Source organism: Heterocephalus glaber, unplaced genomic scaffold (genome assembly GCF_053883595.1).
Source record: "Heterocephalus glaber isolate CG9 unplaced genomic scaffold, H.glaber_assembly_v1.0 deba00001461, whole genome shotgun sequence".
In the NCBI taxonomy this organism is placed as follows: domain Eukaryota; kingdom Metazoa; phylum Chordata; class Mammalia; order Rodentia; family Bathyergidae; genus Heterocephalus; species Heterocephalus glaber.
In genome coordinates, this window is record NW_028258308.1 from 34,193,456 (window position 1) to 34,219,954 (window position 26,499).

Consider the following 26,499-nt stretch of genomic DNA (forward strand, 5'->3'; position numbering starts at 1 on the left):
GAAGAAGGATAGGAATTAATCAACTGTATTTGGAACATGTTTAGTTTGAGATAATTGGAAACAGAGGCTTGGAATTCAGACAAAATTTAGAGCTGTAGATATACATTTAGTATTATCAACATTTAAGGTGGTGACAATAAATGACATATTCATAGGATTACCATGTAATTAAAATGAAAATAGTCTTAAATATTGGGACATGTGCCAGCATTTAAGGGACAGGTAGTGAAGGAACCAGAGGAAGAAAGAAGATGGAAGGAGGGAAAGAAGAAAAGAAGAAAGGAAGTGGAATCGATTTAGGAAAAAACGATAGCTGTGGATGTAGCTCAGTGATAAAATGTGTGCTCAGCATGCAACAGGCCCTGGGTTTCAGAGAGAGAGAGAGAGAGAGGAAGAAGAAGGAGGAGGAGGTGGAAGAGGAGGAGGAGGAGGAAGAAGGAATGGAAGAAAGAAAAAGAAAAGTACCAAGAAAGTCTTGCTATCACCCTTTACTATGAGTTTTAAGAAAAAGTTTAAGGATGATTATGTATCAGCATCCCCTCAGCATGACAAGGTCTGAAACAAAACATTTCCTAGGACAATTTGAATTGGTGGTAAGTAGGAAAAGGATGTTATTTGTTGAGTTGATAAATAAAAAAAGGACTGAGAGTGGTACTGAAGGGAAAGGAAGGGGCAAAGGAACTTTGTTGTTATGGATTCTTCGTTAGAATGAAGCAAGATAATGTTCATGGAGAAAATGGCTAATCAGGGTTACCCAGCATTAGAGATTGGCAGTGCAGGTATAGCAGAAGGACAAGGAAGAAAGGGAAGAATCAGCAATATTTTAATAAAAGTATCTTAGGTAAGACAGAAGAGGAAAAAGGAAATTTTAAAAAAATCAGTTAAAAAATATAGTCATGTAAGTTCTTTATATGGAATGTTTGAGTAAAACTATAGCTTTAGTAACCAAAATAAACATACACTGATAAATCCCAGCACATTGCCAACTCTCAGGGGTCTACTTGTTACATAATTGAAATCATAATTATGACAATTATTTCTATGTCATTCTCTTTTGGAAAAACAACAGAAAATTAAAAAGAGGTCATGCCATCCCAAAGTAAGAGAAAAGACACCTACATAAAAGTGTCTTTCTCCTCTCCCTTATACAACCAACACTAGTTTTGGTCAATCTTAACAAGTTTTAGCTAGATTGAAAGAATTTTGGAAGTGTGGTATAACTGTGTCACGGGATCTCAGAGAAAACAGTACATTCTGAAAGCAAAGAAAGATCACTCACAAATACTACACCAACATATTCTTAGGCAGTCATTTTACTAATGAGGGCTCAGGACTGCTTCCAGAATTTCTCCAAACCCCAAAGAATTCTACCTAGTGGATAAGTCCCCACCTAAGCAAGACCAGCACTCTCCCATTTAAACTGGTGTTCCCCATCTTGCACTGATGGGAAAGAGTTGGAGCAAACCCAATCTTAATGATTAAGCAGAAAAACTAACATTTTCCATAAGAATGCAATCTTCTGCATGATTGGTTACCAGTTACTTTTTTTGGATGTTCATTTGGTTTCTGTCAAGTTAGCTAATTGTTCTGCTAAATCATCTTTAAAAGATATTTTGTCTTCTTGAATTGTTAATACTTGTGAGATTCTTTTCCCAAATGATTGATGCTGGAAAGATATATACATGTATATATGAATTCTTTAACATATAGCATGTTGAAATTTGGCTTGCTGCAAAGTAAGTTGACTTTTAGGTCTGGATCTGGGGGTGGGGAATGATTGTAACATTCCACTGAGAACCTCCTTTTGTTCTCAGTTTGAAACTCAAAATCCCTAGTCAAGTCAGTATTGAAGAACTGGGCTCTACCAAGAGAAAGAAGGTAATTTTCATTAAGATTTAGTAAGAAAGTAGAAGGAATTAAGTAGACAGAGCAAGGTATAATAATTGTAAAATTATTACATGCATGGGCCAGATACAGATCACCATGGGTTAGCGTTTCTTCACCTGTAGCCCTCTTGTCCTTATGGGTTTATGAAGCAACCTCCTAAATACTCAAATCTGTTTTGGAAATGATTTCTACCAGGTCTCTCTATGGCGCATAGAGAAAAACAAGATCAGACCTATAAATTACTTTCACTGTTTAAATATTTGACATACTAATTCATCGCTCATGACATTTAGCTTATGTTTTAGCAACATTGTAAATTTAATGGGGGTAAATATTCTTCACAATAATGAAGACAATGCCTTTGAAAGGAAAAGTCAGCCTTGGAGAAGTTCTTGTGGGTTGATTCCTGAAGGCCTTTGAAGCAGCCCATCTCTCTCAGCTGTACAGCAAATACTGTACTGTAAATACAGTAAATACAGGAGCCAAACCTCCGCCAGGTATGGAGAAATGCCTTTGCATTTACTATGTGCAATATTAGAGGAACTGAAGTCCAACTCCATGAATGTTCCAAAGTGTTTACTGGGGACAACTTGTAATTTGATTCTCTGCTTATATGGGAACTTATCACTGGTTGTGATGTGTAAAATAATTTACTAAAAAGATTATTTTTATATCATGATGCCCAGGATAAGTAGAGGTTTTTGGCCCTGTTAATGTTGTGTGTGCAGATTTTCATCTATTATCATTGTGAGAATTCCTTTCTTGAGACTTAGCTATTTTACAGGTGACTGGCAGCTCCCCATAATCCATGGGAGTAAATAAAACAAAAAAAATGTAATCTACAGGTGAAACTGGTAGAGACAACTTAGGAGAAAATGCTGTCCTTGGAATTTCATCATTTTATAAGTTACCATTTTACCTCTTAGAGAAAGTATTAAGAGATTAGACTGAGGAGTCAAGATTTTTATTTTATATACATACTCGTTCTTTAAAAGGCTTTTTTAAAGTTACCTTAAAATGTCATGCCTGGTATCATAATCATTAGCATCCCCAAATATGATGAAATAAACATAATACACATGTATGTGTTACAGTCTTATGTACATACAAGTCTATTGATCTTCATTCACTAACTAATGTAGGTACTAGGTAAGATGAGACAGTACAGTACAGTGCTAGATACATAAGACTGAATATGATATAGTCTTTGCCTTTAAACAGATTCATACCCATTGGGAATAGGTCATTGTACAAAATAATCACAAAAATAATTATAGTTACAAACTGGAAGAACTGTTATGAAGGGGATGCAAAAGTGAGGTGAGAGATAAAAAGAAGATGGGCTGAAACAGTTTTGAAGGTAATGAAAAGCTTTACAAGCAAATGCAATTCAGTTGGGGCCTGAATGATTAATGGAAGTTGGCAAAGTGTGATGGCTATGGGTGCACTTGGAAAGCAGCATGTGTAAAGGCACCAAGGCTGGGAAAAACAGCAAGCTGTAGAGGGGTGTTACAAGACCGTTGTACATGAAACACAGTCTTGCTCAGTGCTGTAGTCAGGATTTTTAAGGGAGAAGATTTAATACAGGACACATAACTTATAGGATTATTATATAATATTCACCCAAAAGTCAAATCCAGAGGAGTGCAAGACATTTGTCCACACACTAGAGACCCAAAGAATCCAGCTGAGGGCCTGGATCCCGAGACAATGTCCTCCCCAAATCCAACCAAAGGCCTAGAGCCTAAGGCAACGTCCTCCATGAGGTCAGTCAGAAACCTAGAGCCTATGGCAATGCAGCTAGGTGAAGGATTTGTGCCACCACGCTGAGAGATCTGCACTAGAGTCAGGAAGCAACCATCAAAATGAAGACCAGAGCTCCCCTGACCCCAGAACATCATCCATTAATAGCAATAGCAAGAACCTGAGCTCCTGTGATGACGAGAAAAGGAGAACAGCCAGGTTCCCTGCAGGAAAACCAGCCTTCAGCAATCTTCTCCAAGAAAATCAACAGCAAAAGGTCTTCCCCTCCAGTTCTGTTTTTATGCCACTGGCAACAATCCTCAGGTGGGTCTTCTATGCCCAGAACCACCTGATGCAGTTCAGCTGAGCACTTCAACTGATAGTCAACTAATTGACCATTAGTTAATCCACCACACTCAGTATGGGGACTAGATATAGTTCAGGGAAGTAGAGTGATTGAATTTTATTTCCATTTCAAAAAGACTCCTCTGACTGCTCTGTGTGGCAAAATAATTGCTGGAAAATAAGCATCCTGGTAGAAAGCTTTACTATAGTCATACCAAAGAAAGAATGAAGACTTGGATTTTGGTATCAGTTAATGAAGAAGAAGAAAGGGAGGCTGAATCCAAAATGATAGGATTTGGAGATGGCTTGCTGTAGAAAAGAAGGCATCAAAATGATTGTCAGACCGTTAGTAGTTGATGAGAAAATGGTAATACCAGAACCAGGTTTTAATATTTATTTTAATCTATTCAAATTCATTCTATGCAAATATATTTAGTGTTGATCAGGTACAAAATACAGTGCTAGGAATTCTATCGGTAGCAATATGAAAAAGTGGATAAAAGGACATATAGTCTCTGCTTTGTATATGGTCATAGTCAAATACGTTTCTCATTTCCAAAAGAGTGAAAAAAAGTAACTATAACTATACAATATATGTATTGTACAACTAGATGTGTACATAAATGAATGCCTATGTGTATTTATGTATATACATTTGTATGCATATATAAATTGAGATATTTGCATTATGTACACATTTAAATTAATGTTGTGTTGCAAGGGGGTTGGGAAGGATAAAGATTAGTGTGGAGGTCAGAAAGAATAATGGTGCTCTTATAAGAAATTAAAGTCTTGAAAATTAATTAAATCATATATTTATCTTATTACAAAGGAAATTAGATATTAGAGGCACTCATAATCGTTGTATTATCTACATTTAATCCATATTATCAATCAGGAGTAATCTTATCATTAATAATGGCAAATTAATAATAGTCATTGGGGTGTAGTGAATTTTTAAACCACACAAAAAGAAAAACACAAAGATATTTCATTTTAATGTGGTTAGAACATTACCTTTTCAGACTTTTTCTCTGGATTCTAAACAGGTCTGTTATACAAGTTCACAGCAGACAGAATGTGATTACTTAGTTGTTCTATTAAGTATGAGCCAAATGTAACAGAGTAAACCATTCCTAGCCTTGCCAAAGCCATCTTACTGCCCCAAAACACTTTAACAAACTCATCTTGCATGTTGATCCCAGGAGTCTTCGTAAACATACAGAACAATCACTAATCCGTGAATTATATTACATTGGCTTTCATGTCATTTTCCTCCCTCACAGTAGTCCTTACTGATGCGGATTTATTTCTTTTGATTTGGATTCCTTTTGTTTCTTACTGTCTCCTATTTAGAGTAATAAAATTATCTACTCTCTAAGGTACTATAGAATTGTCATGTGCCATGATTATAGTTATTGCAGATAAGAAAGATATACTTGAGATCAGTGGAAGTAAAATATAAGGCTAACGGATCTCCAAGGACTCTCACCTGAAAGGGTCCTTTTTATGTTGCCGTACCTAAATATGTATTTTTTTTGGTTTTGTTTTGTTTTGGAGCTGGGAATTGAACCCAGGGCCTTGTACATGCTAAGTAGCTGTTCTAATATTGAGCTACACCCCCAGTGTAAATTTATATTTCCAGTTCTATACTGTTATCCTTTAAAAAGGTCCTTTCTATTTTATAAGTTCTAGACTCCAGATAACCTATCTAGCTTGCTTTCATATTGTAGTACAATAACTTGTTTTATGTCTTTCTTAGAATATTTTAGCTTCATGTAAACATGGGATAATATTTTATTTTTATCTCTCTACTGGGAAGCATCAAGTTCCATAAATGTTTGTTGAATGAATGAATCATATGTATTTAGGGATTGTTTTGGAGTTGACTGGTGAGGTTTTTTTTTTACATTTATGAATCTTCATTAGTGTCAAATTTGTCACAAAACTTTAAAAAAATGTAATCTTTGTTTAAACTATCTTGTTACTTTTTTTAAAAAGTTAAAAGTAACTATTTGGAGAATTCTAAATTAAATTCTCATTACTGTCAAAATGGATATTTGGCAAAAATGCAATCTATTCTCACGTTAAGTCTTCTTTTATTTAATTTTCCTCATTTAAAAAATTTTCTTGGCATCTTTCCCAAAAAGGAATTACTTAAGAGTATAGTCAACGAGCTGTGTAGATTCTAAGAGTGCTTCTCAAAGTTGAGCCTACAAAAGAAAAACTGTAATGATACATGATTGCACTTCTTTTAAGCTGTCATTTTACATAAGATCTAGGTTTTGCCTTTATTTTTCAAGGTGCTTATTTATAATTCTCCGCTCTTTTCTTTTTTTTTTTAGTTTACATATGTTGACAGGTTGACAGGTTGACATATTACCTGGGAGCTGACATACCCTATATGATGTGTTCTGAAGATCTGAACAATACACAACAAATTCATAACATTAAACCATGAAGATACATCATTTCTACATTATACAATTGATATTCCCATCTTACATTTTTTAAAAGCAAAAATCTTCCTTCCTCTGTCTCTTGTTATGGTCAGTTGCAAGGTTTTTAAAAAAGGCCAAAGATATTCATTTGCCACTTACTGACCACAGAGATGAATAATTTAAGGATAATTTCAAGCTCTTGATAAATCTCATAAATGTTTTAACTATTGAAGAAATGGATTTTTATTTGGTTAATCTTTTTGCTGGCTGTAAGTAATGTAATAAAGTAACCCCTTGAAAAATAAAATGAATTAACATAAAGAATAAAAATATTTCAACGATGTATTACTAGAACAAAACTGGGGTCTTTGGCCTGAATTTCCTGACAATTGACCTGCAATTGACATAGAGACTCGATCTGAACAGGTTACAGGCAGCAGCCTTACATTCACTGCAGCTTCACCATCTTTCCCTAAAGTTCTTTTAACCCATCTCATTGCAGTGCTTTCCTCTCCTTCTTCCCTCTGTTACATCAACCTAAGGAAAATAATTATTAAACGCTAATTTATGCTCACTTTCTTTTATATTTACTCATTTCGCAGTCCTAAAATTTCCATAGGAATGCTGCTGCCCATGTTTTATTTTAAAGGTCCTGGAATATCAGTCTGCTTTCTTTGTGTTTTTTTTCCTCTTATTTTTTAATGATTGTTTGCTACTTCTATAGGCTCAGTGAAAGAGAAAGTTATCACAAAATTGGAGGCTTTTCCAATATCCTCATGTGAAAAATTACTATTCATTAATAAGCTGTTTCGAGAGGTCATCTAGTCCCAAAACAAAAGTGAGTGCATTGTTATTTTCATAGGCTTGGATTTTACTTTTACTTGGGAAGATCTTCATTTGTTTTACATCTCAAAATACCTTTTTTGCTTTGAGTCCGTGAACTCGAAAGTAATGCTGTTTGATAACGCGCAGGGAGGACGAATTACACCCTTGAGAGGACTTCCGTTTTCTGAGTTCTTCTGTCCCTCGCTTGCAGAGCAGTGGCCCCTCCTGGGAAAGCGGAGTTATTTCAGCCAACCTTCAGCGACCACGCACATTCCACCCTGTGCAGTATTACAGTGCTGTGGACATACATGCATAATCTTCTCTCCAGGGTCACTGTCTTATGGCACAGTGAAATTTCTATTTGGTCTTTGTTGGAAAGCTGTCGGAAGACACGTGGCCATCAAACTTTTAAAATGTAAAGATAGCAGTATTGCTTATGGTAACTTTTAATAAATAAACCTATCCAACAGAGTCTTGAGATTTATTCCAATTCAAATTAAACTAGAATAAAATTACTTTTATTTTAGAACAATTTTAAAACGTACATGTTTGCACCCCCGCCTTGCCCTTCTCACATATATATATCAGGGAGGCGGCTCTCACGCCCTGATTGTACCTGTATTTAAATTGTGGCAATTAGAGAAAGCAAACAAGGCTGAGGTAGTGGTTTAGTCAGTATTAACCCCAGAGCACGGAAAGCAGAGCAAGGCACTTTGCAAGCGGAGAAGTTGAATGCGGCTCGTTCGCGCACACCGCTTCCCGACCAGAGCAAACCAGTTAGCCGAGGCTCCGGTGTACAGATCAGACTGTTTTCTTTACCGGTGACCACTTTAGGTCATTGCGTGCTGTGGATTTCTCTGGCCTTTCACGTTTGTCCTTTGCAGCAGGGTACCAGTGCTTGCTCGAGCTCACTGTCTTTAGAATTCTCCAGCAGAGGGAGAGACAAGGGAAGGAGAGTGTGTTTCACGCGTAGTCTCCAGGTCAGTTTGAATCCGAGCACTCCAGCAGTAGTGAATTAAGGCTCTCCGGGACTGTACCTTCATCCTGCCTCGCCCTCCCTCTCCCACTCAGCGGGCCTGATTTCCGGCTGTTCAGTTACTGTCGATCGCGCTTTGAACCGTGGCTTGTCGGTTCCTTTGAGTATGAAGTTGTAATAAGAGGTAGTTCGTGATAGTCCCTTCAGAGAGGCCAGGTTATTTTTAAAGACAATCTGCAGATGCGAATTCTAACAGGCGTTATTAAGCACGTGAATGTGACGACGTGGGCCGGGCGCGGATCCATCTCCAGGGTGAGGCTCCGGGAGCTGGAACTGGCTGACCCTAAACTCCCTCCTGCCGAGTTTACCTTTGCCCAACGTGCGGCTGGGGGAGGAGCAGTTTCCTAAAGGGAAGAAGGAATGAACTCTGAGCTTTTCTAGAAAAACAACCCTCGTTCTTCCCCTTCCTGAGCTCTCCAGGCTATGGAGCCTTCCTTTAGAGGGCAGGTGTCAGAACTGCAAACTTTTTTCTCCAACCTCTCCACTCCGGAGGGATGAGACCAGCTCTACGGGCGCCGCCGGCCTGAGGGGGAGAGCGAGGAGCGAGAGCCGTCGCCGGGTCCCTCCTGGGGACCTCCCTGGGCCGCCGAACGCAGCGCCCAGCGACCCCTGTCGGGGGTTCCCGGCAGCCTGGCCGGGAGCGCGAGCCCAGGCTCCTCCCGGTGGCGTGTCTGCGCCTCGGGGTGGGGGTGTGGTGGGAGAGGGAGGGGGCGAGGCGAGGGGAGGGCGAGAAGGAGGCGCCAGCGTCCAACTTGCGGGGGGAGGTGGGCGGCTGCGGGGCAATTGAAATAGCCGGCGAGGAGTTCCCCCAAACTTGTCGGGACCGCGGGCTCGCGCTGGGCAGGAGCGGCGCGAAGAGTGCGCACGGGACGGCGGTCGCCTCTCCCTCCTCGGGCTGCGAGGGCGCCGGACAGAGGCCCCGACCGGAGCCGGCAGCGACGGGACCAGCGCGACCTCCCGGCGGAGCTCCCGCCGGTTCCAGGTGTTCGGGAACGCACGCTGCGTCTCGCTGCTCTCGGCCCGCGACAGGGACGTCCCCGCTGGCGCGAGCGTCACAGCCCGCTGCCCCCGGGAACAAACTTTTCCCAAACCCTTGGACCAAACTTGGCGCGCGTCGCCTTCGCCGGGAGCCGTCCACGCAGAGCGCTCACTTCTCCGGCGAGATGTCCGAGCGCAAAGAAGGCAGAGGCAAGGGAAGGGGCAAGAAGAAGGACCGAGGCGCGGGCAAGAAACCCGAGCCTGCGGAGGGCGACTCGAGACCAGGTGAGTGCGCGGCGCGGCCGGGCCCCGCGATCCGCCTCCTCCCGGTGCCGTTGCCCGCACCCCACGCCCCTTGCCCGGATGCTCGGCCCTGCCCCGCGGCGTCCGCGGAGCCGGGCGCTGCTCCCCCTGCTGGGGCCGCCTTCACCTGGGTGCTCAAGCCCTGCGCGCAGGGACGGGTGGAAGCCCCCGCCTTTCCCTTCAGGATCGGGGAGCTCGGCGCTCGGGGCTCTACTCAACACCGGCGCCCGAGCGGGTGAGCCCAACCCTGGAGTGGGAGTGGGATTGGGAGCCGGAGCCCAGGCTGGGTGCACGGTGCCCCGGCGCGCAGACTTTGCGCGGGCCCCGGCTGCCCTCTAGCGAGCAGCGCGGGAACTGGCACCGGCCGTCCGGACGCAGAGCCTGGTTCCCCCGCGCGTCTGGCTGAAAGGAGGGTGGTAGGAAAAGGGACCAGGGACCGTTGCGCATCTCTGTTTTGGGCAGAGGGGAAGGACGTAGAATCGCCATGTGTGTAGGTTCGCCCTGATTGAGTCCTGCGATATGGAAATTCGGAGCGGCAGAGAGGGATTCCTAAAGGTCAGCGAAGTGGATAAAACCCAGCTCAGTGCCAGGAATCAGAGCAGCTCCACATAAGTTCTACGGACTTTTGCCTAAGCTGTTCCATTTCTTAGAGCCTCCTTAATAAGTGTGGTTAATTTACATTCCCGAGTATCAGGTAGCAACGATTTACCTGAAATTTTTAACTCAGTTGTTTACCGCACATATAGGGACTGAAATGGGAACTCTCTGGGAGGGGGATATTTTATTTTATCATCAGAAAATAATATGAATGATAGTGTTACCTTAGCCCCAAGAACTCTATTTCCTTAGAAGTTGCCGTGGACAGAAGAGACTTTCAAAATAATACTTGTTTATGTGTGATTGAGTGAAGTAGATGCTTAGAAGGGGAGGGAGGGGGGATTCGAGCTTTAATCCTCCTGCTTCTGCAATTCCCAATTGTTACTGGATCTGGACACTTTAAATCACTCAGAACATACCCCCAGCACATACTTTAGAAGTACTTCTGAAGAATTAACTCAACAGCACTTGGTAAGACTGCAGCTAAACAAGATAAGCAGAAGTATTTGTTTCTTGCAGGAAGAAAAAAACCCCAAATTTGTTTGGTCTCATTGAATCACTGATAGCATTTCAGAATCTGGTTTATTGGCAGAACTTCAAGCAGGGTTTTGAGCAAAACAAATTGAACAGAGAGTAATTGTTTAGCAAGTGACCATTTTTTGTGTTTATTTTAAATAAATACTGGGGATCAGATTCACCTTAATTACTGTCCATTAGCTCTTATGAGGGTGGGTTGATATTTTCTTTATTGTTACCCTGTATTTTATAGATACAATATAGCATTTTCTTTACTAAAGTATGAAATGGGGAGCTGGATTAGCAATCTCTTTTGTTTTTCCATTAAGTTTATTGGTACATTTTAGGTGTACAATACAGTTACATTAATGACTCTCTTTAGTGCCCTTTCTAAGACCATCATCATAAACTAGAAAGATCTTAGATCCACCCAAAATTGTAAAATTGTAAGAAATAATTTTGGGGTTCCTCACCACTATTTGCAGTGCTTTTCTGTCTGCTCATCCATTGCCTTTCAAAGTTTCTGTGGTTGTCTTAGGTGGTCTAATGAATCGAGGGTGCCATGGTCTAAAGTAGCATCCCTTTAAGTTAACAAGTTTGCATTTCATCAGGGGGTCATAGCAATAATACCATAGCAGACACTTCAGACAAGCTGATGATTCTGTGGATTACAAATTTAGCGTTACAAGTAGCAGGCACCACTGTGCCCAGAAGATCTTATCTACTAGATGGGCAGCTGTCTTGTGGATTACCTGATGTTCTCTTGACAAAAAGGTTCTAGAACTTCATTCTTTACTCTCATTCTGTTTTCCAAACCCACAGCTGAGATTCCCTCTGAACTAGGTGTATTGATGTCAAGTGACAGTTGCTCAGTTATCTTCCCAGAAAAATTGGCATGAACTTGTCTATAGGTTAGTTTTTAGTATATTTGTCTCTCCTTTCCATCATGTAATTATAATTTGGGGCAGGATACTTTTTATCCTGTCCAGGGCACCTTGCACTTGTTAGACTAGCTAAAAATATTTATTCTTCATTTGATTTGAAAATAATGGTCAATTTGAAACCAGCTTTAAGCACATGACATTAAATACTTTCTTTGGAAATAAGCTTTCTCTCCTTCCTTGTCATTTTCCTTAATGATGGTAAAGTGCCAGTGTATTTTTCTCTTCTCCTAGGACAATAAATAACTAATGGCCATAATAGTTTGGGTGAAAACCTGCATTCTTCCTTGATCTTTTTTGCACTTTGTATGTCTCAGGCATCCTCAAAGTAATGATCTCTGGATGCCATAACTACAGGGTCACTTGCCATGTCAGCCCACATTAGGATTTAGGAGGACAACTATCTCTTTGAATCACTCCTGCGTTAGAGCCCTTCGCCCCTTCCCTTAAAACAGCCACTGAAGCTGTATGTCCTTGAGGACCAATGTGCAATAGCCAAGCCTCTCTTTGCCCGTTAAGACATTGCTTCACAACAGTCAGGGGAGATATAACTGGGAGGGAACTCAGCTGCTCAGCCCCGCTGGGTACTGTACTATATGCATAAGCATAAACACATCTGTAGGAGTGAAATTTTCAGGGGGAGAAAGCTTCTTTAACTTTCATGTGACATGTGTGGCTGATACATGATACATACATGGCTATGTTTCACAGCATCTGCATTTTTACACAATTAACTGAATATTGAATTGCACGCTATTGGGGCTGCAGATGTTCACCAGAATTATCTATTCCATAATAATGGCTCTAATAGGTCCCAAGCCCTTAGAGTCATTGATTACTCCTTTCTCTTCAAAATAAGCAAGCTCAGCATAATCCTGGGCTTTGTATCACAGATGGGTGTGCCAAGGGCCTCCTGTACCCAGGACCTCTGAGGTCCTGTCTCCTCATGTTGATTCCAGCCGCTCCACAAACTTTTCTTTTGAAGCACAAATTACAAAACTAGTATTCTTTTTTTTGGCCAATTGTTATTTGACTCTAAGCTCCCTTTATGATTCTCTGTTTATTGATACATTTTTCTCACTCTGTAAGGATTTTTTTTTCCCTTAACTGACCTGGAAAAAATTCATTATCTTGCCTAGTTCTGTTCTCAAACTATTGTGTGTCACCTCATGCCTGGCAGAAGGGTTATTTGTGAGTTCAGGTGGTGGAAAAATTGGGAAACTTCGTGTCCCAAATCTGTAGCTGTTGACGTGTGCTCCCCATGACATCACCCACCTGTTTTCTTGGCTAAGTGGCTCTGCAGGCTGAAGTGCTCGTAAACATTCTTGGATATAAAGTGCCCTGTCACCAAGAGGGGCAGCCTGTGTTTACAGAAGGGAAAGAATGTCCAGCGATCAGTTTCAAACTGGTTACTTGTAACTGCTTACTTTACATAATTATCAAAAAATCAAAGATTATTTACAGAATAGGGCTTATTTTGAAGAACTAAAACAGCAGAAAGAGAGGAGCTTAGATACTTTTTTTGGGGGGGGCTACTGGGGATTGAACTCAGGACCTTGTGCTTGTGAGGCAGGCGCCAGAACCACTGAGCTAAATCCCCAGCCCAGCTTAGATATTATTTTTATAAATACAAAATAATATTTGAAAGAATGGGGAAAATACTGTCTACAGTATAAAATGAGAAAATATTAGACTGACACATGAACAATAAATACCTTTACTATGTGCCAGGTACTATAATGGACACTTCTATTTATTGGTAAAGAAGCTACTATTTATTGGATTCTTATCTTGTATAAGATATAACACATACATTGTATATTTTATCACTTGATGTTTAGAAAATATCAAAGTGCCTAAATGTTAGTCCTTTTTCTTAGCTGTCCAGCCACATTGCCTAGGTTTAATCCTCATTTAACTACTTCTTAGCTGTATAGTCATGGGAAAGACTTAATTTTTCTGTGCCTAAATTTCCTTTTTTGTAAAATGGGGATAATAATAGGATTCTTTTATCTTGGGTACTTTGTGAGATGTAAACAAGATAACCAGGAGAAAATACACCAGACATTGCCCAACATGTAGCAAGTGGCCAGTAAATATGAAGTCCCTTTGTAAAATTACTTTAAAGATGAGTTGTCTGTCTGTTTGCAAAGATATTTGATACAATTTTCAAAATTTACCTTTTATGGTAAAAAAAAATCCAAGGCTAACTTTAGATTAGAGTGGATATAAATATTAATATGTACTACCTGTAAAGACAGAGGAAAATGGATAAGTGTGTCAAACTGCATGTGTGTATTATGAAAACAGTGTTGAACACAGTCTAAATACTGAAAGTAGAGTGAGGTGCAACATAATTTTATCTCTGGCAGAAAAAGGTTTCAAACTGAGATTTTAAAGACAATTCCTTTTTTGGCAACTCTTAAGAGTTGATATTTAAACCTTTTATTGTAAAATCTCTTTTGGGACTTGTATAAATTGCAGCAATTAAAAAACAAAGTGTGCATCAACATGCCCTTTGTTATCTTTTTATCAGGACTAACAGTATGTTGCCAGTGACTTTCATAAAATTGAGTACAGTTGTTTCTAAATATAAACAACAATAAAAGGAATCTAATGAATCCCTGTTTCTCTCTAACTCTACCCATTACAATGGTTATATTGTAGTGGATAGTTTTAAAGTTCTGGGATTCTAGTGGATTCTTAAACAATCACTGTCGAGTTTTCTCAAAATAACAAGTTAAATTTAACTTTAATAATGCGATAGTTTAGTGTGTTGTCATGATGGAAGAAAACAAACATTTGTCAGTATTTTGGGTAAATCATTTTATTTGCTCACAGATGCAAATAAGTACACTTCTGATGGCTAACTCTGGAATTCTATTCTTAGTCAATAGAAAAAACACCCCCCCCCCATCAGATATTATTAGGTTAAAATGGGCTTATTTCAACTACAGGGAAAATATGTGCCTATTACACATGCTGTTAAGATCCTTAAAATAAAAGTTTCCCATAGGAAAAGATATTTTTTGATTCATCCTGTTTTTTTTCATGTCTGCATTAGAGTGTGTTCTTGCATGAGTTTTAATAGACAAAAAAAGAAAAAAATTAAGCTACCAAAATACCAATAGATGTCAGTGTTTGTCGCTTTAGAAGTGAGGTGTTAGAAAAAAAAAAAAAAGGAAACAGCTTAATTTATTCTCTGGCTACCTTTAAAAATTTGACAAGAAATAATAATATTGTATGTAAAATTATATTTTACCAAATTACATTTTCTTAGTAAAAATACTATAAGTTTACCTTCCCCTCTCTCTCAGTATTAAAAAATACCTCTGCAGTAAATTCCCAGAAGAGTTCAGTGTGTAGGCATCAAACATGCTGATTAGTGCTTTAAAAAAATTAGGCAACAAAATCGAGAATGTTATTACACATTGGATTTCTTTTTCATTTTATACTATCAATTATATGTATTTCTTTACCCTTTGATTGCAAGTGGTAAGTGCATTTTTCAGTCCATCTCATGTGAGGTCTGTAGTTTCACCTGGGGTCGGGTCAGAGAGGATCAGAAATGTCTTGTTCTTCCTCTTAAGGTGTCACCTTTCTCTGGCCTCCAGAGGGTGCTCCAAGAGCATCACACTGCTATTCCCCAAAGACCAACTGACTTCTTTATTTTATTTTTTTAAAAATTCCTTTGATATTCTAGGCGATCCATTGGAAGTAATACATCTTGATTTCATCAAAGTTAGCTGCTTTAAATGCAGTTTGTTTTCCAGATAAACTAGCTCAAATTTGTTAGGAATCCTGAATCAGCATATTCTGACACATCATTCAATGGTGATGCTGTAGCTGTAGCTATGGCTTCCATGGGGACATCCGTCAGAGTAATTTTTACTAGCATCTTTTTCTAAGAGAACTAAGCATCTGTAAAGATTTTCCAGTCACCTCCCATCCAACAAATGCAAATGGTGGTCACAAAGAGACCTAGTCATAGGCACTGGAAATTTATATGTGAGAGCATTAAAACTGGTTTAAAGGTCTTTATCAATGAGTTTTCATTTCTGCACGTCTCTATTTCCTGAACCCCTGGCTGCAATATTTAGGAGCCCTTTTTTGAGTTAGACATTTTTGAAGAGAGGTTTGAATAACTAATTCATTTGGATCTTGGGCTAATATTGTAGTACTGTCTGTCACGTGAGCCCTGACATTTGGGTTTTCTTCTCATCATTTAGTCCGCATTGCACTTGTCATGCTGGTCATGAGCTACTCCCATTATATTACTCTCCTTCTTTTTAAAGGGCAGTATTGCTCACTTTGTTTTTGTTGCTCCAGGAAAGGTATTATTGACGAAAACAGCCTTTATTCTGCCACAGTGTCCCAAAGCCTTCATTTCACAGCTTCATTGGGCAGGCAGCTGTCCCCTCTGTCCCCAGCTGTTGAGTTTTAGTTTCAATGATGTAATCAGGGAATTTAACTTATTAACTTATTAATTTAACTTATTAAGTTAAACCATATGCAGTTGTCAGTTTTATATGTCATACATGGCTGAATATTGTCAGTGTTATAGAGTTTATTCTAATATTTGGACTTTAATAATTTGATCTTATGCTTTATGTGTTACCTTAAATAATATAGTAGTGACAAATTTGAAAAACACTGTAAGTTTTAAAAACGAAATAGGATTAAGTAATACATAAAAGTAATCTGCATGGGGAAGTAATTGAGGCAGTGGCATTTTCTCCAGTCAGTGGATCAGCTCATGTAGTACCCATATAAAATAAGTACAGTAAGAATTTGGAGGAGCAAGGTGACTGGCATTTTTCCTTGAAGAAAAAAAGTAGTAAATTTTTACCATAAGTCATAACTTTTATTTTTATTTTTATTTGGTCTAATAGCAAGCCTCTTATCATGTTGTATCTTAATTACCATTTTTCTATAGAGAATTTACAGAGCCATGCTACTCCTGCTATTGATGATTGGTGAATAATCCTGATTTAAGTTTTGGAATAATATGAAAATAAGGCTCTTGACTTGCTTTGATTCTGCTACATCAGTTCAGGTATTCTAGTAGTTTTAATAAGTATAAATTTTATTGACAAGTAGAAATGCACCTTATTATCAGATGGCCTTATTTATAAAGTTCAAAATTTAGACAATGCCAATTTTTAAAAGTGTATATGCTTATAATTATAACTTATTATAACATGTAATCTTAAATTTTAGAGATTTGAAGTGAATTCTTAAAGGATATCACAGTCTCTTTAGCTATTCCAAGGTGGATCTAAAACCATTTTTTACAAAGAAATTTATAAATACCAGATTGGAATGATTTCTTTTCTTTTTTAAGAATAAGTACATTTTTATGGTAAGATAAAATGTTTTGAATAGTAAATTTCTTATACTGAAGGACTTCAATGCTGAAAGATAAAATTTCCATGCATTTTATGATTTTTTAAAAAAAAACTAGTTCAGTTTCATATAAGGCAAATTATAAATTTTGATAATTGTTAGAAATATTTTCATATTGAAAAGTCACCAAATTTTACAACTTAAATTTTTTCTTAGCAATTTTATGTCATTTATTCAGAAATTTTTACTTGACTATAATAGGAAACCATACTTAATACGAGAGCTGATAAAAAGGCATCCAAAAATCAAAGAATAAGAAAATGAAGGAGATAGGCAACACATAAGAAAACTAATGTTTATAACGTGAGAACTTTTTTGTATGGAGATAAATGCATATATTCCAATGTAATATTTTAAGTATGTATGTTGTATTTTAAGTACGTTGTGTTTTAGGTATGTATGTGGGGTCAAGTACTCTTTCTATTCTTAAGAAAGTGTGATAGTTGTGTCTGAACATGTCTCTTCTCTCCCTCATTTTATTCTTGAATTTTCTGCTGTATGGAGGGGCAGGGAGGGAAGCAGGAGAGGATTTCATAACAGGAGAGAAGCCATTTTGGATCCTCATAGTATAATTTATTGCTTACAGTGTGACTTTGTACTAAGTTTAACATGACTTAGTATATTTTTGGTAGCGTATCCTCTTGTTCTCCATTCTCCCCCTTTCTGTCAACTTGGAAAATTTACTTTCTACTTATAATAATGGTAATTATCTAGGTAACTTTCTAGTTATGGTAATGGATAATAAATGAAAGGACTGTTTTGTGTGTGTCACCTTTATTCATGTCATATATGAGTATACAATATGAAGACATATTTGGATGGAGGCCAAATTTATAACCCCAATTAGTGTTGATCTTAGGCTAAAACATGCATCTGTATAGTCAGCAGTTCATATGAAATCCAGACAGTACATTTCATTTTAAGTAATTATTTTAATGATTCTGTTACAAACTTGAATGCTATTTATGCTAATGGAATATCTTTATTTCTGTCTGAACCCACTGCATTGAAGGCAGTTCAAAGTGTGTATGACATTTAGAATCCAAATCTACGTATCCCACAGGCCGTGGTGTGAAACACAATCTTCCCAGAAAGGGCATTCCTGAGCTCAAGTTCTGGGGGACCAGGGGGTTCCCTTCCCCACCTCAAGTCCTGACACCATCAATCCAACCTTCTCCAAACCAGCAATATCCTGACTCTTGTGGTGCCCCAGAACTGAGCAGTGTTTTCCCTTCTCCCCAACTAATCTGGCCTATTCATCTTATCTGAATATGGCCACTAAAATAAGGAAAAGAAAAATCATTTTCCTAAATAGTCCAAATAAGAACTATTTTTCCCTTTTCAGTGGTAGACATAGAATCAGGGCCTTGCACGCGCTACTTGAGCCCTCTGCCACCCAGATAAATCCCTAGCCCCAAGAGTTCTTGTGTACGAATATAGTGCAGTTCAGAATATATTATGAAAATCTAGCTTTAAGCAGCACCAACTAGACATTTCTGTGGCACTTGAATTGTGGTATGGCTTTGTAACTTCAGCATTGGTTTAGGGACTGGGAAATACTGGTTTTAGTTCTGGCCGTGAGAGGGACTCTGATGGAAGTTAGAGCAGAATGTTGGTAAAAAGGCAAGGCCTGGGCTGTGATTGCCAGAGAGTGAGCCCTTGATGTACCCTACCACTACTGTAACTGTCAGTGATTAAAACTCTATAAGAGTTAAAACTGATTAAAATTCAATTTCCACATTTATGCACTGTAGACAATAATGTATGAGATTCATGTGGCAATTCTGACGGTTAGTGTTTAGTGTTGTACCTGGTACAGTCAAGAGTAAAACATCATTTTATGTAAAATTCCAGTTTTATGAATAAAACTTTTTTTGTTTTTGTTTTTTATGGTTGCTTCATCTAATTATACATTCTTACTCTGTGTGGCTTCATCAGTGCATTCACAACTTGAAGCCCTCAGAGGGTAACTTTATTGTACATCTTTTCATAGGGTCTATATGCAGAGGTTCTTTGCAAATATCAATTGATAATACACATGAAATATTTATTTCCCATAGATTCTATAGGTTAGGACCATAGCTGAGAATTGGATACTAAATATGTAACATTTGTAAAATGAACAGCTGGACATTTTAAACCTGGTATTTAGCTTAACCTTTGGCCTGCAAATAAACTCCTTTTCAGGGAGTAGAAGGACACTAGTTTAGGAACTATTTTAACCAGTTGGCCAGTAATACACTTGAAGTTTGCGTATACTTGTACACATTTTTTTTTTACTTTTTAATTTTTTGGTACTGGGGATCGAACTCGGGTTCTTGAGCTTGCGAGGCAGGCGGCGAAACCACTGTGCTAAATCCCCAGCCCCCACATTATTACATTATGTGCACGCATAGGCACATTCTCAGTCTCTTCAAACATGTGCTCGTTCTTTGGATGTAACTCTCCCATTCCTGTTGTCCTTTGATTTGGAGTCAAGGAGGGCTGTGTGACCTTGTAGTCACAGAGTGCCTAGTAGAGTACTCCTCATGTGGATATTTGTAGAATAAATGAACTGGTCTTTTTTTTCTATATGTCTCTTAACTTGTTTATATTTATATATCTATTGGCTATTTTATTTCCTATAATAGATGATTGTAGTTTGTGAATTTGTTTGGGGGATCACTTTTTATGAGGTATATTAATTGTGTGAAAAACTTTGTGTAGTAAGTAGACATTGTTGTCCATATGTGTCAAATCTTTTTTTAATTTTCTCTGTTCTCTGTGAACAGAGTGAAATATAAGTATACACTATTGTTTTTTCTTCAGTACTGGGGATCGAACTCAGGGCCTTGGACTTACGAGGCAGGTGCTGCACCACTGAGCTAAATCCCCGGCCCTTACACTATTGTTATTAAGTGCAGCATTTCATTGTTTGAAATTATACTATTCCCTTTACATTCCACTTTAAATTGTTTATCAGTAAATAAAAATGGGAAAGGGCTGTGTTGAATCCCCTGAGATAGGTAGATTATTTTTACAAACAATTATAATTGCAGTAATCGTGAAAATTATTATTGTCTATTTTTGGGAAAATTATTGAAGTTGGTATGTTGCCCCCAGAAGGATCAGATCAAATACAGAAAAAAGATTGTGATTATCATTTGTTTTAGTGAGGTCACCTTGCTGTATACATGGAGTCTTCCTTGGGGGCACCGCTCATGCATTATCCATTTTGGGAAAGATTTATACTTTCAGGAATTATGGAAATGAGCCGCTGGGTTTGTCGAAAGAAAACCAATTATTTGAATACTGAGTTGAGTGGAAAATGAAATACATGATTTTCCATATATTAAATCCAATAGAAGTGGGAGACTTGTCTTGGGGTTTTTTTTCTCACATGTTGATTATATTGCGTGTTTCCAGTTGCCCTGAACTGACAGAGAAGAGAAGTAGCTATAGAAATACTTACTTATTATATTTTGAATTTTGGAAAGAAATGATGGAGCATTAAGTGTGTGCATTATTTCAGACCATGGAGAAAGGACTTAGAGATGTAGCTTCATGGTAGAGTGCTTACCTGATGTGTGTGAGATCCTGGTACAACCCTCAATACTGTAGTATACACACTGTACACACACGTGTGTGCACATTCACATGTAGAATAATTTTCACTCCCAAATTGTCTTCTTAGTCTCACATGAACCCACAGAAAAATAACCCATTAAGAGATTCCCAGTCTCTTGCTAGTAGTAGTATACATAATCATTATAAAATAAATGTATATACACATTATATATGTCTGCTCAGACCTTATCAGTCTAATTTTTGATTATGGATACAATAATTCTTCACTGAAAACTAGCTTCACAAATTAAGCAAGGATTAGACAGCCTTAGAATTGCCTGGTGTCATTATTCATTTCTAACTAAAATCTTTAATGTCTGATGGTTTCATGGAAAAACTCAGTCTATTTCCACTCACTTTAGAAAATAACCCAGCAGTTTGGGAAGCTTAGGCAGAAGGATCGAAAATTCAAGCCCAGGTGGGACAATTTGGTGACTTAGTGAGACCCTGTCTACAAATCAAAAATAAATAAGCACTGGGGATGTAACTATGTGTGAGAGCCCTGGGTTCAGTGCCTAGTACAGAAAAATGAAACAGGGAAATGATAATATAAGAAGTAGATACTGTGTAAATTAGTACATACATATATATGTGGTTATATGCTTTTTGTTAGCTACAAGCTTACTTTTCACTTAGTTTTAAAAGGTATTAATAGAGCTGGGATGTTACTTAGTGGTAGAACTTGCCTAGCATGGTTGATTCCCAGGGTGCCATCCCTAGCACCACCAACCCCTACCCTCCCCAGTGTGTGATACAAAAATGCAGTTATTTACACTTTTAAAAATGTATTATTAATTCCCCTTCAAATATTTCTCCTTGCTTCAGACACACTTGTTCCATTTTCCTTGCCATGTACTGAAACAGTTCTGGAAGTTATCTTTTGTGAGCTTCAGTGTCTTGAAGGGATTCAAAACCTTTATCTTTAGTGGTTATTTTGACCTTGAAGCAGAGCAAGAGTCGCACTGTGCCAGATCTGATAAATAAGGAGGTAGATAAGGACATGGCATAATGTTTTTATGAGCCTGCCTTAAGTTAGGTGGCACTTGGCAGCAGCATTCACTGTATTTTTGATCACACTTCATAAAGACATGAAAGAGGACTTCCAGAGCTGCTTCAGAAAGTAGTGAGAACGATGAGATGAAGTGTGTTTGCAGCAGGTGGGAGTATTTTGAAGGGGATTAAGGGCAATGTCTTTTATTGTAAAATTTTAAAAAATATTTAAACATTCACTGTATTTTTGATCACACCTTGTATATAAATATATAATAAATAATTATACTTAAAGGTGGCTAGAGCCACACTGTAAGTAGACAGGTTTACTTTCTATAGGATTACACTACTTTTGTGATTATGAGTCTGTTGAAGTCATATTTCAGGAACAGATGTAAGTGCCGAGCTGCTGAACAAGACATTAACAAATGTGTATAAATAAGTAGGTAACATTTCTATATTTTATCACTTTATTTTTATACGCTTTGAATATTTTGTTTAGCTATGTCTTTTTTTCTTGTTTGTGGAATGGAAGTCAAACCAATCCTAATTCTAGCATTTAATTTTATCATTAATATATTTCAGTTTTTAGAAGTCAACCTTTTTCTAGCCCAGAATAACTTTTGAGTGGCTGTATGTGCACATTTCAGCATTCTGTCTCTCAGTCTTCTTTGGAGACTAATGTTTACAAGGCATATCTATCTTGTGTGTTACGCTATCACCACGTTTGGCATGGTGCTGGGAACAGTCTTTGTCCTAAGAATTTATTCAGTGACTGGATGAATGAGGAAGTATTAGTAATTTATCTTAAACAGTAAGTTGTGTTTACATGTACCAATTTAGTTGAAAAATTAAAAAAAAATTTTTTTATATAGCCCAGACTGGCTTCAAACTTGCAGCGTTCCTCTTGCCTCAGCTTCGTGAGTGCTGGCATTGTAGGCGTGCACCCCCATGCCCAGCTAAAATTTATTTTTAATGGATACATAAAATTTATGTTACTAGCAGTTAATAAGACAGTATGAGTGCAAATCACCAGGACCAGTGATGTATGGATTTGTTTCTAAACCATTCATTTTTGTGGTTTGTATTTGCACAGTTTATTTTAAAGCTTTCAGTATGTATTAATCAGTGCTTAATTATTCAGACCGATGAATCAGAAGGTTGATCGAGTCACAATTTTTGTTAACCCTAATTTGCTTTTGTTACATTGTCTCTGAAGTACTTACTAGAAACAGTTAGAAATTGATTAAACTGGCCCAATTTAAGGAGTTAATATTCATTGATTACTCTGGCTTTGCTTGCACCTTGGGTTTGCTGTGTTGAGAGTCTGGTACATAGCAGATAAACAGTGGTTGTTCCTGGTAAGTAATGAAAATAACCTTAATATTACTAACTGCCTGATTATGAAGGTCTTACATTAATCAAGAAAAATCAGAGTATTAGAAATAAAAAGCTCTGGGGCTGGGGATTTAGCTCAGTGGTTTCACCGCCTGCTGCGCAAGCGCAAGGACCCAAGTTCGATCCCCAGTACCAAAAAAAAAAGAAATAAAAAGATCTTAGAGGGCGTCTGCTTGAACTACATTATTTTAGATAAAGAAAACCTTACATTCTAATCTGAGTGTGGGTCCTAGTAGGGGAACCCAGACCTCTAGATTCCAAGGAAGGAATTTTAATTATGATAATGCTACATTTTCACATCTAGGATCAGCACCACATGTATGAATGCAGCTTCATTTTCTAGTGGTTTGGATGCATTATCTTTCTAGGTAAGAGGAATGGATTTCTGTGACATCAGAGGATAGGTTGGGAAACATGATTGATGTTGTTTTATTTTGAGGATTGCAGTAAATTTTTATCAGCCAAACCCTTGTGCCTTTTTGCTCCTTATTACAGTGTCTTGTACCCGAAAAGGTTCAATAAATTTTAACTGAGAGGATGACCACTTAAATCATAATGTCATAACATGAAAGAGGAAAATAGGTGTGTTCATGTGTGTGTGTGTGTGTAAGTGTGACTTCATATATGGTACAGGTGTAAACTGTCTCGGTGCTCCAAAAATTTGTTAGCACCAGTCCCTCCATTTAGGAGACCCTAAAAACAAAGAGACTGTGGGCTCTGTGGACACTCTTGGTAAAAATTATGTATGTGCAAAAAGAGGTCAGGATCACTTCTGTCTTGACAGCTGCTCTGAGACACAGAGTTGCTCACTTGCATCTGGGAGACTCTGACCAGTCCCTGAGTGCAGTGACATTCTATCGCTAACAGCCTGAATCATCTTTGATCCAGGAACCCAGAGGTCAAAGGCCTCCTAGTCCATTATTAAATTTGGAGGATGGTAGTTCAATTTGTATTGGGGCATTTATTTAGTATATGTGCTGCCGAAGTGAGCACATTGGGGCATTTATTTATATTTATTTATTTAGGGTTTGTTTTTTTTTTTAAGGGAGAAGGGAGGAGGTCTGTGGAAATGAGAGATACAGTTACTTTTCTTCCCTGTAACAGTTGATTTTTTAGTCCAGATCTTTGTAGGATTTGGCTAGCATCCTAAAAGAAAGGAAGAGTCAATATATTACAATTTTTGTCTGGGCTGTGCAGGGAATTTTCCCAAGGCATGGTGGGAATTGTCTTCAAACTGGAGCTTCACAGAAGAATGATACCCCATGAATTGTTACAATAAAGAGCTTTGCCTTGAGGACAGTCAGATCTTTTGAGGGTGGAAGAAACTCATAAAGTTTGCTGACTCATATTCAACTGGTCGCATTAATGAGGGAAATAAACAGTGGCTAGAAAGGGACTGAAGAGTCCATTGGGAGCCCATCCAGGAGCTGGGAAGATAGACGGTAATGGATGGAAAAGCTCTTCCGAACTGGAACTAGGAAGGCAAGCACTCGAGGGCCAGGCCTGAGAATGCTGGAGACAAAGCCTGACATCAGAGAGTGTGTGTGTTTGAGCCTGTAAAAATTTATAATAAGGAGTCATTTCCTGGGAGGAAGAAAGAGCAGGAGCCTCTGTGACTGGTCACTATGGAGTGGCTTGGAAAGGATATTATTCAGGCAGCAGTCGATTTTGGTGATCATATTAGTATCTGAGCTTTATTTCCTTGTCTTCTGGTTCATGTTGAGCTGGAGTCATGAGAAGTGAATATCATTTCAGAGAGCTTAAGGTGTTTGGAAGATAATAGTCATGTAAGGTCTAGGCCCATAACACGCTGATTTTATGTATATACAAACTTCTGATGAAATAGTAATGTAGCTGATTTATCTTAGCTAATACCCAAATCTGTTTAGGTATGAGTATACATTAATAAATCACTTTGTAGTGAAGTTCTCGGTAGAAACTGGGTATTGGCTATGGATTGTGATCTCTCACATACTTTCATGCTCCTCATTGGGTTGTAATGCAGTTGGAGCTGTGGAATTTAACCTCTGCTGAGCACCGCAGAAAGGATTAAGCAATAAAACATGCAGAAAACATTTGGAAATTCTTAATATATTTGCTTATTATATTATTATATTCCTTATTAATATAACATCAATATAGTATCTGTTAATATGAAATATTAATATATTGCCTAATATATTTGTTTTAAAAATTATATAATGATATAGTTTTTTTCTTCAATAGTGTATATTCTCCAATTTAATTTTGGATCTTCTCCCTTAACTTTCTACAAGATAGTTCCTTTTATTTTTTGGATATAGCTGCCATATATTTTCCAGAGATGATCTGTTTTACTAAATTCATCATTTTTTAAACCCTGTTGACCATCATAATGGGATCATAATAAACTGATTTATGATACCATACTTTCTTCCTGCAGTAACCCTGAATTGTCATCAGCTATTACTTGAGAGGATAGCTCTTAAACTTTCCATTACTAAATTCTCCAATAGATGTGTTCTTCTTTTGATAAAGCAAGAATTTTATTAGATGAGCAGCATGCTGGCTTTTTAAATGAAGTGGATTAAGCCTTGGTGCTTTTTCCCCTGAATGTGTATCAGAAGTCATTTGATTGCCTTTTAAACATCAGAATCACTGATACCTATACACAGACGCATAAAGTGCTCTCTGTCATGATCAGTTGTAAGGATTGGTTGATAGTGTAAAAAAGTACAAATAAAGTCAGAAGAGAACTATATGAAAGAAAAACTTGACTTTTCCAAAGCTTGACTTTTCAAAGGAAAAGATAGTAAGTACTGGGCGCTTCCTCAGTGGCCTAGAGATATATTTTAAGTGTATCATCTTCAGCTCCATTTGTTACCAGGAAAGAATCAATTCCATTTTTTCTTCTCTTTCTCTGTGGCCCAGCTCCAAGAAGGTATTTTAATTGATTGGTGGGAAGATTTTAACACAGACAAAACTTATAAGCCAAGCACTATTATTTCTAGTACAGTGGCTTTACCACGTTACTGGGTAATAAAGCTAAAAGCTGCCGAATGTTTCAGAATTATTTTCAGAAATTTATATCCTCTTTATTGCCATTACCTTGAGAAGGAGTTCAGACAAAGGACTTAGCATGCAATTATGGCATTAGGTAAAACATATAGTTTGTTCTAGGACTAAGACACAGCTAGTCTGCAGTGTACTTTAATCAATCAGAAGCTGTGGAGAAGCTGGCTATTAGTGTAACTGCCACTCCTTTGAAGGTAATCTGCCTTTCTTCTCTCACTGCTTTCAAGATTTTGTCCTCTGTACCTTCTCCCCACCCCCTGGTTTTACCTTGGCATGTTTAGGTGTGGATTCCTTTTTCTTTATCCTGCTGAGGATCGTTAGGCTTCTTGAACATGCTTAATTCTGGTAAATTCTCATCCATGTATCTTGAAAAATTTCCTGCATCCCATTCTTTTTCCCTCCCTCTGAAACTTGAATTAAAAGTGGTTTGGAT

General features: G+C 38.1%; 1 protein-coding gene across 2 annotated transcripts in view; it reads left to right on the forward strand.

Annotated features, from left to right (window-relative positions):
• Nrg1 (neuregulin 1) overlaps positions 1-26,499 on the forward strand; it is a 319,600-nt gene that overhangs the window by 91,745 nt on the left and 201,356 nt on the right. Inside the window, exon 1 of one of the 2 annotated variants that reach the window (XM_004855408.4) lies at positions 9,291-9,540. The exons of the other annotated variant lie outside the window; for it this stretch is intronic. Coding sequence (XP_004855465.1) covers positions 9,441-9,540 — 100 coding nt within the window. The 5' untranslated portion in view covers positions 9,291-9,440. Of the gene's footprint in view, positions 1-9,290; positions 9,541-26,499 lie in introns of those variants that run through there. 2 annotated transcript variants of the gene reach the window in all.